Consider the following 13,708-nt stretch of genomic DNA (forward strand, 5'->3'; position numbering starts at 1 on the left):
AATATTCTGCGGATAACATTAGACACCAAAGGAGATTTTGATATGTAATTTGTATTAAAATATTTACAGTTTCCCGCTAGAATAGCTTTTGCTATGACAATTAAATCACAGAGACAAACATTTGAAAAAGTCAGCTTATTTATTAGAGAGAAAAAAACGATATTCACTCATGGGCAGCTATACGTTGCGTTGTCACAATTTAAGTCCAAACACGGAATCAATTCAGTTAAAATATTGTTTATACTGAAGTTTTACAGTAAAAGTGTAAGTTTAAAAATATTTGTGTGTTAATTTCAAAGCCAAACAGAATGAAAACGTATAACGCAACAAATACCTCTAACGCAACATGAAACATAATTTTCTTTCAATTTATTACATTTTACTATGGTTAATTACTCGCTGTAATGTAAAATAGTCAGTTCTATTATGCATATGTAACAATTCCCATGAAAATAACAATCTGTTTAACAATCAGCTTCTAGTCAGTTCTATTATGCATATGTAACAATTTCCATGAAAATAATAATCTGTTTAACAATCAGCTTCCCCTTACGCAAGCGGCAGAGCTGCGAAATGGCCAGCACATAGCGCCCGTCCAGGGGTTGGCGAGCGAAGAGAGCAGGGGGCAGAGCCCCTAGTCTACATTAATTACATGTCAATACAAATGAGATATTATCAGTTATCTTTACTTACTGTGTTCCTTCCTTCCATCTCAAGTTTTTTCTGGCCATTTAATATTTTATATCCAACAGTACCCTGTACACAGTAGCCTGGCAAAATGACCTAAAATATAAGTACATGAAATATATTATTCCAAACTCTCAATTGTTGATATCCTTTCATAATAGATTAATAATAGATTTTATTGATATAGCACACTAAAATAACAGTCATTCCTAGGTGCTTTACAAATCAAGATAAATAGAACAATTAATATAAACGATACTACTATTTAAAACCCTATATAAAAATAACATAGAAAATTTAAACAAAATTAAAACAGAAGTAAATATAATAACCTATTTATTATAGGTTATTAAAAGCACATTGAAACAAATAAGTCACTAAATTCTTCAATGTCACAGAGCTTTGGACAGACTGCAGGAGCTTGTTTCGTAAGGGAGGCCCAATAGAACAAAAGGCTTGGTTTCCCATTGTTCATAGTCTCATCTGTGGAGTAGCCAGGAGGTTAGCCATCTGCTGAAACTGCTATTTTATTAACACATGGGAGTGGATAGAAATGAGGCTGCAACTTGAGCCATGGCAAATTGGAAGTGAATTCATAATGTGGGCTGTAGAATTGATATAATGAACAATGAGTACTGAAATAATTTAAAAATATTAACAATTGATACTTGTAAGATATTTCAATACTTTTGACAGCCTTAATAGGTAGGATGAAAACAGCACTTGGAAACTTAATGGAGATAATTTTATTACTTCTCATTTAGTCAAAGCTCATCCAATCACCACTGTAGCCAGTGTGCTAACATAACTAACTTAATAAAGCGTCCACTGACTGACTTGGACATTGTCGCATGACGACATAAGAAATCAAGAAAATGCTCAGGAATGTTAGAATTTCTGGGTATATAAAGAGGTACAACTATAATGCGTCCATGTTTCCAGAGAAATGGATTTTGGCAAAGGAAGCAAAATTCACATATTTTTGCATATCATTTATAACATTTCATCTTTCTCATTTTCAAAAATAAGAGGTATTAAAGATCCAAATCATATCAATGTCACAAATCTTACTGTATCTGGGTTCGTTCAAAGATTAAACACATAAAATAAAGTTTATAGTAAACTATGTTTCTGTCAAATTGACAAAAAAAGCTAAAGCAGTCTTCAGAAATGATATAGTGCACTACAAATTAACTGAAATGAAAACCTTCCATCATGTTAAAGATGTAAATGGAGGACAACGACATTACTGTTATATTCTAGTTTGTCAAAAATGTTTGCTTTGAATGGTTAATAGAAAGGTTAAAAACTACATATTAAAATTGCTTTGAAATTGTCAAAATAGAAAACTCTTATTTCTTAATAAAGTTTTCCATTATTACAATGATCTTTTTTAATTCTGAAATATTATGAAAGAACATGCATAAAGTAAAAAGAAAAAGATGTGTGCCGAGTACACTTAAATTCTTATTTGCATGTGCTAATCAACATACAACATGTTGTCACTCTGGCACCATAATTAATGCGTATAATCCAACTGCTTGAGTTATTTACTTCAACTCAGCCTAAAACTGTACTATAAAAATGAAAATTAAACGTACCATATTTTTATCATTGCCAGCCCATTTCTTGAAGATCTGGAGAGATTGCCCAGCATGCAGCATGCCAGGAGTAGCAAATACTACCTACAGGAAGCAAAATTGTTTAAACTTAAATATTTAGCATTTACTGTGATCATTATTTAATTAATTTCTTGAATAGACTCATTGTAATATAGGAAGCCTGGGTGTATCCCTGCAAAGAAAGAAACAAGCCTGGAAAGGACACCATTCCACCTAAGGTAGTGGTTCTTAATATGTGTTCTATGGACCACTGGTGCTCTGTGGGCTAAGCTAGTCATCTTTCTTAGATAGCACATAAAACAGCGCTAAGACACTGACTGCTAGGTGCCCTGTCTGAACGTCTTGCAGAAAATAACATCTTTTACTTCCACACTATTCTTTTCTTGTTCCTTCTTTTTCTCTCTTTCAATGTTTCTTCAAATTTGCAATCTCTCCCTCTCCTGTCCAAACTAACTTCTTCACTATGTGGGACTTTTTTTTAATTTATTAGGAACATCCACCTCATGAGGCAATCAGTGGCAACAGCAATCTTTTAATTCCACCTTTTAGTCTTTATTGTGAATCACTAATTCTGGGACTTTGAAACAACTTTCCAGAAAAAATCAAAAGGTAGTCTTGTAATGTTGACCAAAGGTGGTCTTCAGTATCTTTGTTTGACTTTGACAAAGTGTCCGTTGGTCCAAACCACCTTGTGCAGCACTGATCTAAAGGGACATCTCCTTCTATTGAGCTTATTTAAATGTGTCAGTCAACTTAAATTGCACGTCCTATTACAGGAACGCAAGACAATCTGGAGAAAATCCACACCAAATCCATCCAAAGTGAATGGAATGAAAAAGAAATCCTGGATTCTGATACTCTGAGTATAACAGTGCTACCCACTACAACCTCATGCCCCACATTTTATAAAAAGATAATCAAAATTGCAATATATGCAGTTGAGGGATAAAATACAGTACACCTTTTAATGCTGCAGTAATGATAAATTTTAAAATTTTTCTGCAGTTCTTTCAGAAGCAACAGTAAAAAAACAAATGAAGAAATGGCAAATTAAAAATATATAAAACTATTGCCCAAAATTCATCAGATGCTACTTTTGAACCTTATGCTGAAATTTTAATATGTATAAATATGCATCTGCATAAATGATATTTAATTACATACTAGCAGCTTTGTAGCATTGTCTGCAACTAATACAGTATTATATTTGTATTTTATACAATGCCAGCTTTATTACCTCCCAGCAGAATTGGTTTCTGAGTGCAGAGAAAACTGGGAGGTAGATGGTATATTTAAAATATATTCTTCTTCATCGTTTTTTCACAACTAAGTTAACCAACTTAAACTAATATGTTATCAGGCTATACACTAAACGGCATAAAATAAAAAAACCCAACAAACACTGAATTGTATTAATGTTGAAGTTACTCATTACACTGCATAAGTTGCTTTCTGTATCAAGCACATTTTGTGTAACAGTTTTATGCCTGATTACATATGACTTTGAGTCAGTTTATTTCAGGCAATGAATATGATAAGCTTTGCATGAATTCAGCATTATCTCATAGTTTAAGATATACAGTGGGTACGGAAAGTATTCAGACCCCCATAAATTTTTCACTTTGTTATATTTGCTAAAATCATTTAAATTATTTCCCTCATTAATGTACACACAGCACCCCATATTGACAGACAAAAAAAAGAATTTTTGAAATTGTTGCATTGTATTGTATTAAAAAAGAAAAACTGAAATATCACATGGTCCTAAGTATTCAGACCCTTTGCTCAGTATTTAGTAGAAGCACCCTTTTGAGCTAATACAGCCATGATTCTTCTTGGGAAAGATGCAACAAGTTTTTCACACCTGGATTTGGGGATCCTCTGCCATTCCTCCTTGCAGATCCTCTCCAGTTCTGTCAGGTTGGATGGTAAACGTTGGTGGACAGCCATTTTTAGGTCTCTCCAGAGATGCTCAATTGGGTTTAAGTCAGGGCTCTAGCTGGGCCATTCAAGAACAGTCACAGAGTTGTTGTGAAGCCACTCCTCGTTATTTTAGCTGTGTGCTTAGGGTCATTGTCTTGTTGGAAGGTAAACCTTCCTGACCGTCTGAGGTCCTTAGCACTCTGGAGAAGGTTTTTGTCCAGGATATCCCTGTACTTGGCCACATTCATCTTTCCCTCGAATGCAACCAGTCGTCCTGTCCCTGCAGCTGAAAAACACCCCCAAAGCATGATGCTGCCACCGCCATGCTTCACTGTGGGGACTGTATTGGACAAGTGATGAGCAGTGCCTGGTTGTCTCCACACATACCGCTTAGAATTAAGACCAGAAAGTTCTATCTTGGTCTCATCAGACCAGAGAATCTTATTTCTCACCATCTCAGAGTCCTTCAGGTGTCTTTTAGCAAACTCCATGCGGGCTGTCGTGTCTTGCACTGAGGAGAGGCTTCCGACAGGCCACTCTGCCATAAAGCCCTGACTGGTGGAGGTCTGCAGTGATGGTTGACTTCCTACAACTCTCCCATCTCCTGACTGCATCTCTGGAGCTCAGCCAAAGTGATCTTTGGGTTCTTCTTTACCTCTCTCACCAAGGCTCTTCTCCCCCGGTAGCTCAGCTTGGCCAGACGGCCAGCTCTAGGAAGGGTTCTGGTCGTCCCAAACGTCTTCCATTTAAGGATTATGGAGGCCACTGTGCTCTTGGGAACCTTAAGTGCAGCAGAAATTTTTTTGTAACCTTGGCCAGATCTGTGCTTTGCCACAATTCTTTCTCTGAGCTCTTCAGGCAGTTCCTTTGACCTCATGATTCTCATTTGCTCTGACATGCATTGTGAGCTGTAAGGTCTTATATAGACAGGTGTGTGGCTTTCCTAATCAAGTCCAATCAGTATAATCAAACACAGCTGGACTCAAAGAAATGAAGGTGATCTCAAGGATGATCAGAAGAAATGGAAAGCACCTGAGTTAAATATATGAGTGTCACAGCAAAGGGTCTGAATACTTAGGACCATGTGATATTTCAGTTTTTCTTTTTTAATACAATACAATGCAACAATTTCAAAAATTCTTTTTTTTGTCTGTCAATATGGGGTGCTGTGTGTACATTAAAGAGGTAAAAAAATTAATTTAAATGATTTTAGCAAATGGCTGCAATATAACAAACAGTGAAAAATTGAAGGGGGTCTGAATACTTTCCGTACCCACCACTGTAATCTAAATCAGCCCCACAACTGCAAAGTAAAGTGTAAAGCAGGGTGTGCAGCAGCTATGTATGACTTGTGAGTGCCATCTAGTGGTAGTGAGGCTCAGAAAACTATTACTCTTTCACCTCCACTCCAGTAACTTGGAAATAGAAAAATACTTTAATCTTGTCTTCTTACATCTATCCAAATTTTAGTGAACTTTGAGGTGAATCAACAGAGTTATCATTTTCTAAATGCTGCATCATGTAAAATTGCAATTCTAAAAGGTAACATACCATAGGTCCAGGATTATCTGTATATGATCTGTCAAATGGCTTAATATGCTTAAACTCAAACATGTTTCTCTGAACAAATGTTTTACGAATTTTCTGATTTGTCCAGGTGATAAAAAGCTTATAGTAATGATTTGCTTTTTCAGTTAGTCCAGTGGAAAAATAAATTGGTGCCTTCAGATTCATCCGTTCCCTGAAATAAACAAATCTAGGGTAAATTACTGCGTAAAACTAGAAATTATTCATTTCAATACAGACATTGCCACTCAGATCAATGTAGAGTGTTACAAAGATGGTTATCTTGTATTATGTAATTTGATTAACTTATAGACAAAGAAAAAAAATGGAAAAATACATAACATTCAAGAATTTTGCCATATTTTGGTGGAAAGTTAAAAAGCCAATGTTTGCATTGTAACATAATAATGTAAGGATTTTAGAATGTCTTAATATTTGAGCATGTGTGTGCCTGCTCTCTCTGACTGATATGTTCCAGCCCAGTCTCAACCCATTAGAGAATGTAAAAAGGTAAATCCACAACTATGCTTTAGGATAAACAGTACTTTTATCAGTGAGTTGTATGAAGTCTTTAATGCTGGAAACAAAGAAAACCCTGCAAAGTTAACAAACTACCATCTTTAGTGATTGATTGATAATGATACCTAAAGATATTTCTAAAATATACAGTGAACTGAAAAAATAGTCAGCCCCCAAAATAATATTACATTATATCATCCTGGACTGTAAACTTGTAATACATTCAATGATGTTTTTTTACAGCTGATCCACAAAATAAAGTGTACATCATGCCAAATCAAAAGAAAGGAAACCTTTCAACAATTTGCTAAAATGGAAAAAATGAATAAAAATAATGCAACACAGGCTGAAAAAACAAGTCCTTGCTTGTGAAGAATTTGTAAAAAGTCTTGTCTGATGAGACTGAAGTGAAGCATTTTGGCTTGAACACTAAACGGCATGTATGGTGTAAATTTAACACTGCACATCAGCCAGGCAACATCACCAGTGTAAAATATGGTGGTAGCAGCATCATGTTGTGGGGATGTTTTTTAAGCAAAGGAACTGGCAATTTGGAAATGGCTGACGAGGAATGCTGCACAATACAGACAAATCCTGGAGGAAGACTTGTTCTCCTCTGCAAGAATGTCTAACCTGAGAAGTGTGTTTGTCTTTTAACAGAGCAATATCCCAAAGCACACTGCCAAAACAACAATGAAGATAACTGATGTCCTTGAGTATTCCAGTCCTGACCTAAAACTGGCACTCCTCAACTAACCTTTTTACAATTTTTTTTTTTTTTTTAGAGGAACGGACAATTTTTTTCCCCTCACTTTGTGCAAAATTAATAGACATGTATCCAAAAAATTAATTGCTGTAATAAGTGTGAAAGGTGTTTCAACCATGTGTCAAAGTGGGGAGGAACCACTTAGACATTGTTGACATTTCACTTTTCAGAATTATTTTTTTTAATGGTTTATATTTTACCATACTTTCTTTCTTGGGAAGCACTGAGAAAAAGAATTATTTAAAAATAAAATTTCTCAGTCAAAATAATCAAAATACAAGGTGGGGACAATAATTATGTGACAAAATCATTTGGGGACTTGAGTTATGTATAAAAAAAAAATATGATTTGTCAAGATCTTGTGTGTATGAAGGTTATGCTTAGGAATAGAGTGAGCCAAATATGTCAAGAACTACAATAAACACATTAAAACCTTTGCTGACCAGATTTCAAAGCACATTGCTAGTGATCCCCTTGGGATTAATAAAGTATCTATCTATCTATCTATTATATAGTGTATTTCATCTATCTATCTATCTATCTATCTATCTATCTATCTATCTATCTATCTATCTATCTATCTATCTATCTATCTATCTATCATTTGTGACACACTAAACAAAGATTGAATGTTCATACTTACCAAAAAGTTTCTAACAATATACAAAGTTCCTGGGCTCTTCCAAGGGCAAAAACAGGGATCAGAACCTACAGAAATAAATTAATTTTTTAAAAATAACTGACAAGTGTTTCTAACTTTATAGAAGATGAAACTGTGCATCACTTTCTACATCTAAATCTCATCCGGTGCTAAAACTATAGTACTTTAGGACTTCAATCAATGAACAAGAAATGCACCGAAGCTTAGATAGATTTAACCTGGCACATTAAATAGTACGGCTATATAACAGCAGGAATAAAAACACAAGTAATAAAGAAATCAATAATGCTACGCTGCTACTTTACTTACTTTTCCTCCTCGCTCTACTGTTTCATGAACTTTTTTTAAGAAGTCCCTTTCTCTGCAACGTTTGGAGTCTCGGATTGTAGTAGCATAAGTTGACTCTGAAATCACAATATCAGGACGACATTTATCAATCCATGCTGCTCTGAAAGATGACAAAAATGTAAAGAAACTTCATCAGTACAGATTAATTAAATTATAGATACTTTAACACTTAATTTTGTCAACGTAATTCACCATTTCATTGTTCCTTTTGTTCTTACGGTCTTGGAGTCACAAAGAGTTTATTGGCTGTTTCTTTGTACTTGGCAAATTTATATTATTAATGCAAGTATGCAGACTACACTTTGTTTGCTTAAGGAAATGTACTTCATAAAGTAAGTTAATAAAACATATTGGTGGTTTAGGGAATCACATATTAAAACCAAATTTCCATGGTTTTCCTATGAAAGCTTAATTGAGATTGGGGTTAGAGGAAGATTGCACCCTAAAATGGCAACAATGAAGTTAAAAAAAACATGTCAGAAATAAATGAATAAAATTTGGTTAATGCATAAAAGATTTCTAGTTTTGAAAAAAAATATGCCTAACCATAATACTCAATTTACAAGTCATTTGGTCTCCAGGAGCACTTAAACAGTGACCTTATTAACTGCAGCTGTGCCATGATTCCCAGTTATTCAAAATAAAATTAATAGGGAAAAACACCCTTACAGACTGCTCTATTACTATAGTAGTATTAACAGACAAAGAGATAACAAAGAAAGAAATTCAGTGTGGCACTCTGAATGAAGATTTGTAAACAGGCAAGTGGGAGAACTGCTCCTTCCCCTCAGTCTTTCTAAAACTGGTACTTTCACTGTTAATCAATGTGGATCACGGTTTTGGCTCTGCATTATTGTTGCTTGTACCTACTCTTCTTTGCTCAATGTACTCATCTTTTTCCAATCTGTGTAGTCTTAGGAGTGTTATCATGGCAGCAGAACAAATTCGTCACATCTGATCTCCCTTCAAATGTATGATTTTTTTTTTAAACAGGGGAACTGCTAGGTGCTCCAAGGCTAACTCAGTAATATAACCTCTTCGTCCCTATGTTGGCTCCTGGATATTCTCTCAGGCTGTGTCTACTATAAATATGGTGGTAGATGTGCAGACTATTTACACTGTTTGCCCAAACAACTTTATCTGATTCCTCTTAATTTAAAACAGCAGTGTCTCGACTTCAAGCTTCTCATCCAGTCATGGGAATGGAGCCCAGAAAACCCGAGTAGAAATTTCAGCCACTTTTACCAACTACCCCATTCTAGGGTAAAGGTTGGCGATGTGGGTTGTTTTACCATTACCATCTAGAACCATGCTAGCTCTACTGCCTTTAGCTTTTACTAGTTAATTAATCTATCACTGCAAAGTGCTTTTACATTTAAAATCTTAGTCCACTAAAGGAAATAACCAAGATTAAAATTCCTACTATATCAGTAAATTCTGATATTTGTAATGTGATTTTGATATGAAAATGTGTAAACATTCTCAAAGTAGTCAAAGGACTACTGTTAATGTGATTGTGGAGAAGAATAATCATTGCATAGCATTAAGGGGAACTCAATAAGGCAAGCATGAAATCACAACTAAATAGTATAAAGACAGAGAAAATGATCAAGTAGCACTGTGCAACTTCCTTGGAAGATCAAAGGGATATTCATTGTTTTACTCAAAAAACAAACAAACAAAAAAAAAACCTTGTGTGTTTTGCACATTGTAAGCTTACAACTGGATAACCGACATGTGGATTATGTAACAAAAGTAACGTGATTTGGGTTTTTTTTTTCTCTCAATTGACATTTTTCAAATGGTCTGCATTAGTCACTATTAGTTTCTATTATATCCAAAACTTTTTTCTCTACTTTCTTTACAAAAAGATTAAGTTTGATTTTTAAGTGGTGTGTTTCTTTAAGATAGATCACATTCTAAAATTCCCACTATGTTCTTCCATATAGAAGTATCTAAACAGACAGATAAATTAGAACCCTGAGGTTGCTGTTTGTGGTTCAAGTCCCACTACTGACATGGTGTGACCATAATCAAGTCACTTCATGGGCCCGTGTTCCAACTGGAAAAATAAAAAGAAATGTAACCAATTGTATTTCTTAGATGTTGTAAGAGAGAACGCTGTCAGCCAAGAAGGAATTATACATTATAATACCAACCAAAAAAGCAGATGGACAGATATCAATGATCTATTTCTGACAACAATGGAAAGTATACAGATGAAGACAAGATTAAGTAAGGCTGAATAAAAGCTTGACTTGGAATAGAATGGCATAAGGAACAGTGTATCAACATATAAGTTCTGGCAACAAAAAGAGCTTAATTACAGCATCATTACATGACTTTCTGAAAAGAAAATCAAATGTAAGCGATTTTGACACAGTATACATAATAATTTCTTCCAAGGAATTGAAGATAAACACCAGTTAGCAAATAATCCAGCTGGGACTGAGATTTCAGTGAATCCTGGCAATTGATATATTGTATATTTAGGTGAACAAGTATTCAAAGAAGACAGCATGTTTAATATCTAACAAGGCTTTATTGTGTGTCCCAGTGACTACTGGTTTAAGAATGCAATGACAAACCAGTATTTCTAGAGAATATAAACAAAATGTTAAAAATACATGGTCATGTTGAAAAACTCACCCTAAATGTCTGTCTGGGGTCATGTTGTAATCACCCTAAACAAAAAAAAGTTATAAATGAAGAGTTACATTTAATTATCAACAAATAGGTGAAAACTAAAGTAATTCTGTACTGCACATACAGTACCACACTTTATTGTCATTTTACTGTCCCCATTGGAATCTTTACATAATGCACAAACAACTTACAGTGTACACCACAGATTCAGCTCCAACTTTGATCTGGAACATAGCAGCACCCAGGACATGGCCTGCATAGTAGGCTTTAATTTCCAGCTCATCGTCAACCTGGAAAAATGTTAATATAATATATTTTAGACAGCTTATACCTGTACCTACAAGTACATTTTGGAGAAATATTTTTTTGAACAACAGAAATAACAGTATCGCTACATCCCTAAATATTATAAGTAAAGGACAGAACATTAAGTTGATATTAAGTACACTTGAATCTTATATACAAGATATATCTTATATATATAAAAAAGTCAATGTGTGTATGTATGTTCCAGCATCATGTCTGAACGGCTGGAGCGATTTTCATGAAACTTGGTACACATGTTCCTCATTGGTCGACTAAAAATACTTTAGGGTGAAATCAGCCGTAACCCACCCCCTTCTGGGTAGGATGGGGGTGATCTTGCAGTCTTGTATGCATGTTATCATCCAGTTGACACTCGGAATGACTACCAGAGGGTGAACTGGAGGCGCCTGCCAGCATTCTTTGTGCTTGAGCGCCACCACCGCGCCTCTGTTGCTTTTGAAATTAAACAGACTTCTACGTGTGGAAGTGTGTGTGTGTCTGTTCGGCCCGGAAGTGAGATGTAGAGTCGGGGTGAGGGTTCCAGCTTTGAGGATACACAAGCGAGGCCAGCACACCGGCAAAAGGAAACCTCCTAATAAAGACAATCGCTTAGCTGCTAATGCACAAATGATGTAAGCACTTCAGCAACATGAATCCTTCTAGCAGAAAGATGCCCAGAATAGTTCTGATGATTTAAATACTTTCTAGGATCCCATGCTGTCTTACCAGTTAGTATATACCAGGCGACTGCAAGCATTCTTTATTTTTGAGCAGCAGCGCGCCTCAAATTCAAATTAAACAAGAGTTGGCCGGTTCCGAGTATCAACTAGATGATAACATACATACAAGACTGCAACACAAGGACATTTGTGAGTCTTTGTTTCTTAATTTATTTTTAACGTTGTGTTTTTTTAATTATATTTTTCTCAAACAATTAAAAAAAACACAAAGGCGTACTGGAGATGACTGCCAGCATTCTTTGTTTGAGCAGTACCGCGCCCCAGTTGCTTTTCAAATTAAATACAGTTGGCCGGTTCCAAGCGTCGACTGGATGATAACATACATACAAGACCACAAGACAAGCACGTTAGTGAGTCTTTGTCCATCCATCCATCCATCCATTATCCATCCTGCTATATCCTAACTACAGGGTCACGGGGGTCTGCTGTAGCCAATCCCAGCCAACACAGGGTACAAAGCAGGAAACAAACCCCAGGCAGGGGGCCAGCCCACCGAATGAAAAACCCAGGGAGACATGGGGAGAACACAGGAAGCGAACCCAGATTTATTGTTTGCGAATTTATTTTTATTTTTAAAGTTGCGTTTTTTAAATTATGTTTTTCTCAAACAATTAAAAAAACCTTTATTTTCCTCCCGAGCAATGCTGGGCATTTGATTATAAAATTTGAAAATGTTCCTGGGCCAATGTCGTATAACCTTTTCATGGCATGAATCTCAGCAGTTCATCTAATAAATTAGGGGTCTGATGTTTCAAGTCTTGTGTAATTTCTGATATAAACAGAAACCTTTCTTGACTTGTATTCTTTTTTGTATTTAACAGTGCAGTAAAACCTCCATTTCAAATTTCACGATTAGGAATCTTTTATTGGCATCACTCAACTGCCTCCTATGGTTAACCAGTTAGATAATGGACTATGAAATTTATACTGTATGCATTAATCGTTATCAATAGTAAAAAAGAAGAAAATATGGATGAAGATAAAATTAAGAAAAAAAAACCATTTGCTGTTCTACATATTGCTCAATCCACAGCTTTAATTTATTCTTACAATGTACACTAGCACCTCTAAGCACAAAGATCAGAACACACGTATTACCAAGTATTATTAGGGAAAAACTGCAACACATTACAAATCCATTTGAAATCATTTTAAACCTCTAATGAAGAGTTAATGTAAATTTCATTATATCTCTTATTCTGTTTCTCACACTACCCTATAGCTATGTTTGCAAAACAGAATAAAGTTCCCAAAACAAAGATCTTTTAGATTAGTATATTTATCAGTAAAAACTGACACAATTGACTTTGGTTTTATGCACTATGATGAAGTTGCTGCACCACTTAATAACATATTTGCACTGATCATTGTCCTCACTACTCTGCATCATCCTGTCATGTTTTTCCTTTTTCCACCCTGGAGGCACCTTTTAGTTAGTAATGATGTTCCTGAGGTAGTTATTACTTGATTGCTATAAAGAAGTATCTACTGAAGGATACTGCAAACTTGATACCTTCTAATCAAAACTCATTAAAAATGATAAATGAAAAATGATTAGCATAGAAAAGGGATTTCTTTATTAAAAAAAGCACTTCAATCATTGTCAGAAGTAAAATTTGAAAAGAGACACAAATGTTTCAATAATAAACAACCAATATGTTGTCTATTACTCAACAATATTTACTTTGGAGAAAAAAAAATAATGTGCTTGACAAAATTAAAGATGGCATTTTTTCTGATAAATGTATTTTACACAAAATACAAAACCAGATACAGTAATAATATATTTACTTATTACATGCCATTTTAACATAATATTTTGTTTAAAGGTCTTTAAGGACTAAACACTTGTGCACACAGAGTATGATATTCTCTTGGATAATGCTACTCTGCACTGCAAAGATAAATATGAAATCCTGCTTCT

At 34.9% G+C, this 13,708-nt stretch overlaps 1 protein-coding gene across 1 annotated transcript in view; it reads right to left on the reverse strand.

Annotated features, from left to right (window-relative positions):
• Positions 1–13,708, reverse strand: part of ints11 (integrator complex subunit 11) — a 39,913-nt gene that overhangs the window by 16,742 nt on the left and 9,463 nt on the right. The window contains exons 5-11 of the mRNA XM_039755749.1: positions 10,930–11,028; positions 10,742–10,776; positions 8,054–8,192; positions 7,727–7,791; positions 5,784–5,973; positions 2,289–2,372; positions 694–783 (exon numbers count right to left, since the gene is read on the reverse strand). Of these exons, the coding sequence (XP_039611683.1) occupies positions 694–783; positions 2,289–2,372; positions 5,784–5,973; positions 7,727–7,791; positions 8,054–8,192; positions 10,742–10,776; positions 10,930–11,028 (702 nt within the window). The remainder of the gene's footprint in view (positions 1–693; positions 784–2,288; positions 2,373–5,783; positions 5,974–7,726; positions 7,792–8,053; positions 8,193–10,741; positions 10,777–10,929; positions 11,029–13,708) is intronic.

Source organism: Polypterus senegalus, chromosome 6 (genome assembly GCF_016835505.1).
Source record: "Polypterus senegalus isolate Bchr_013 chromosome 6, ASM1683550v1, whole genome shotgun sequence".
NCBI classification, from domain to species: domain Eukaryota; kingdom Metazoa; phylum Chordata; class Cladistia; order Polypteriformes; family Polypteridae; genus Polypterus; species Polypterus senegalus.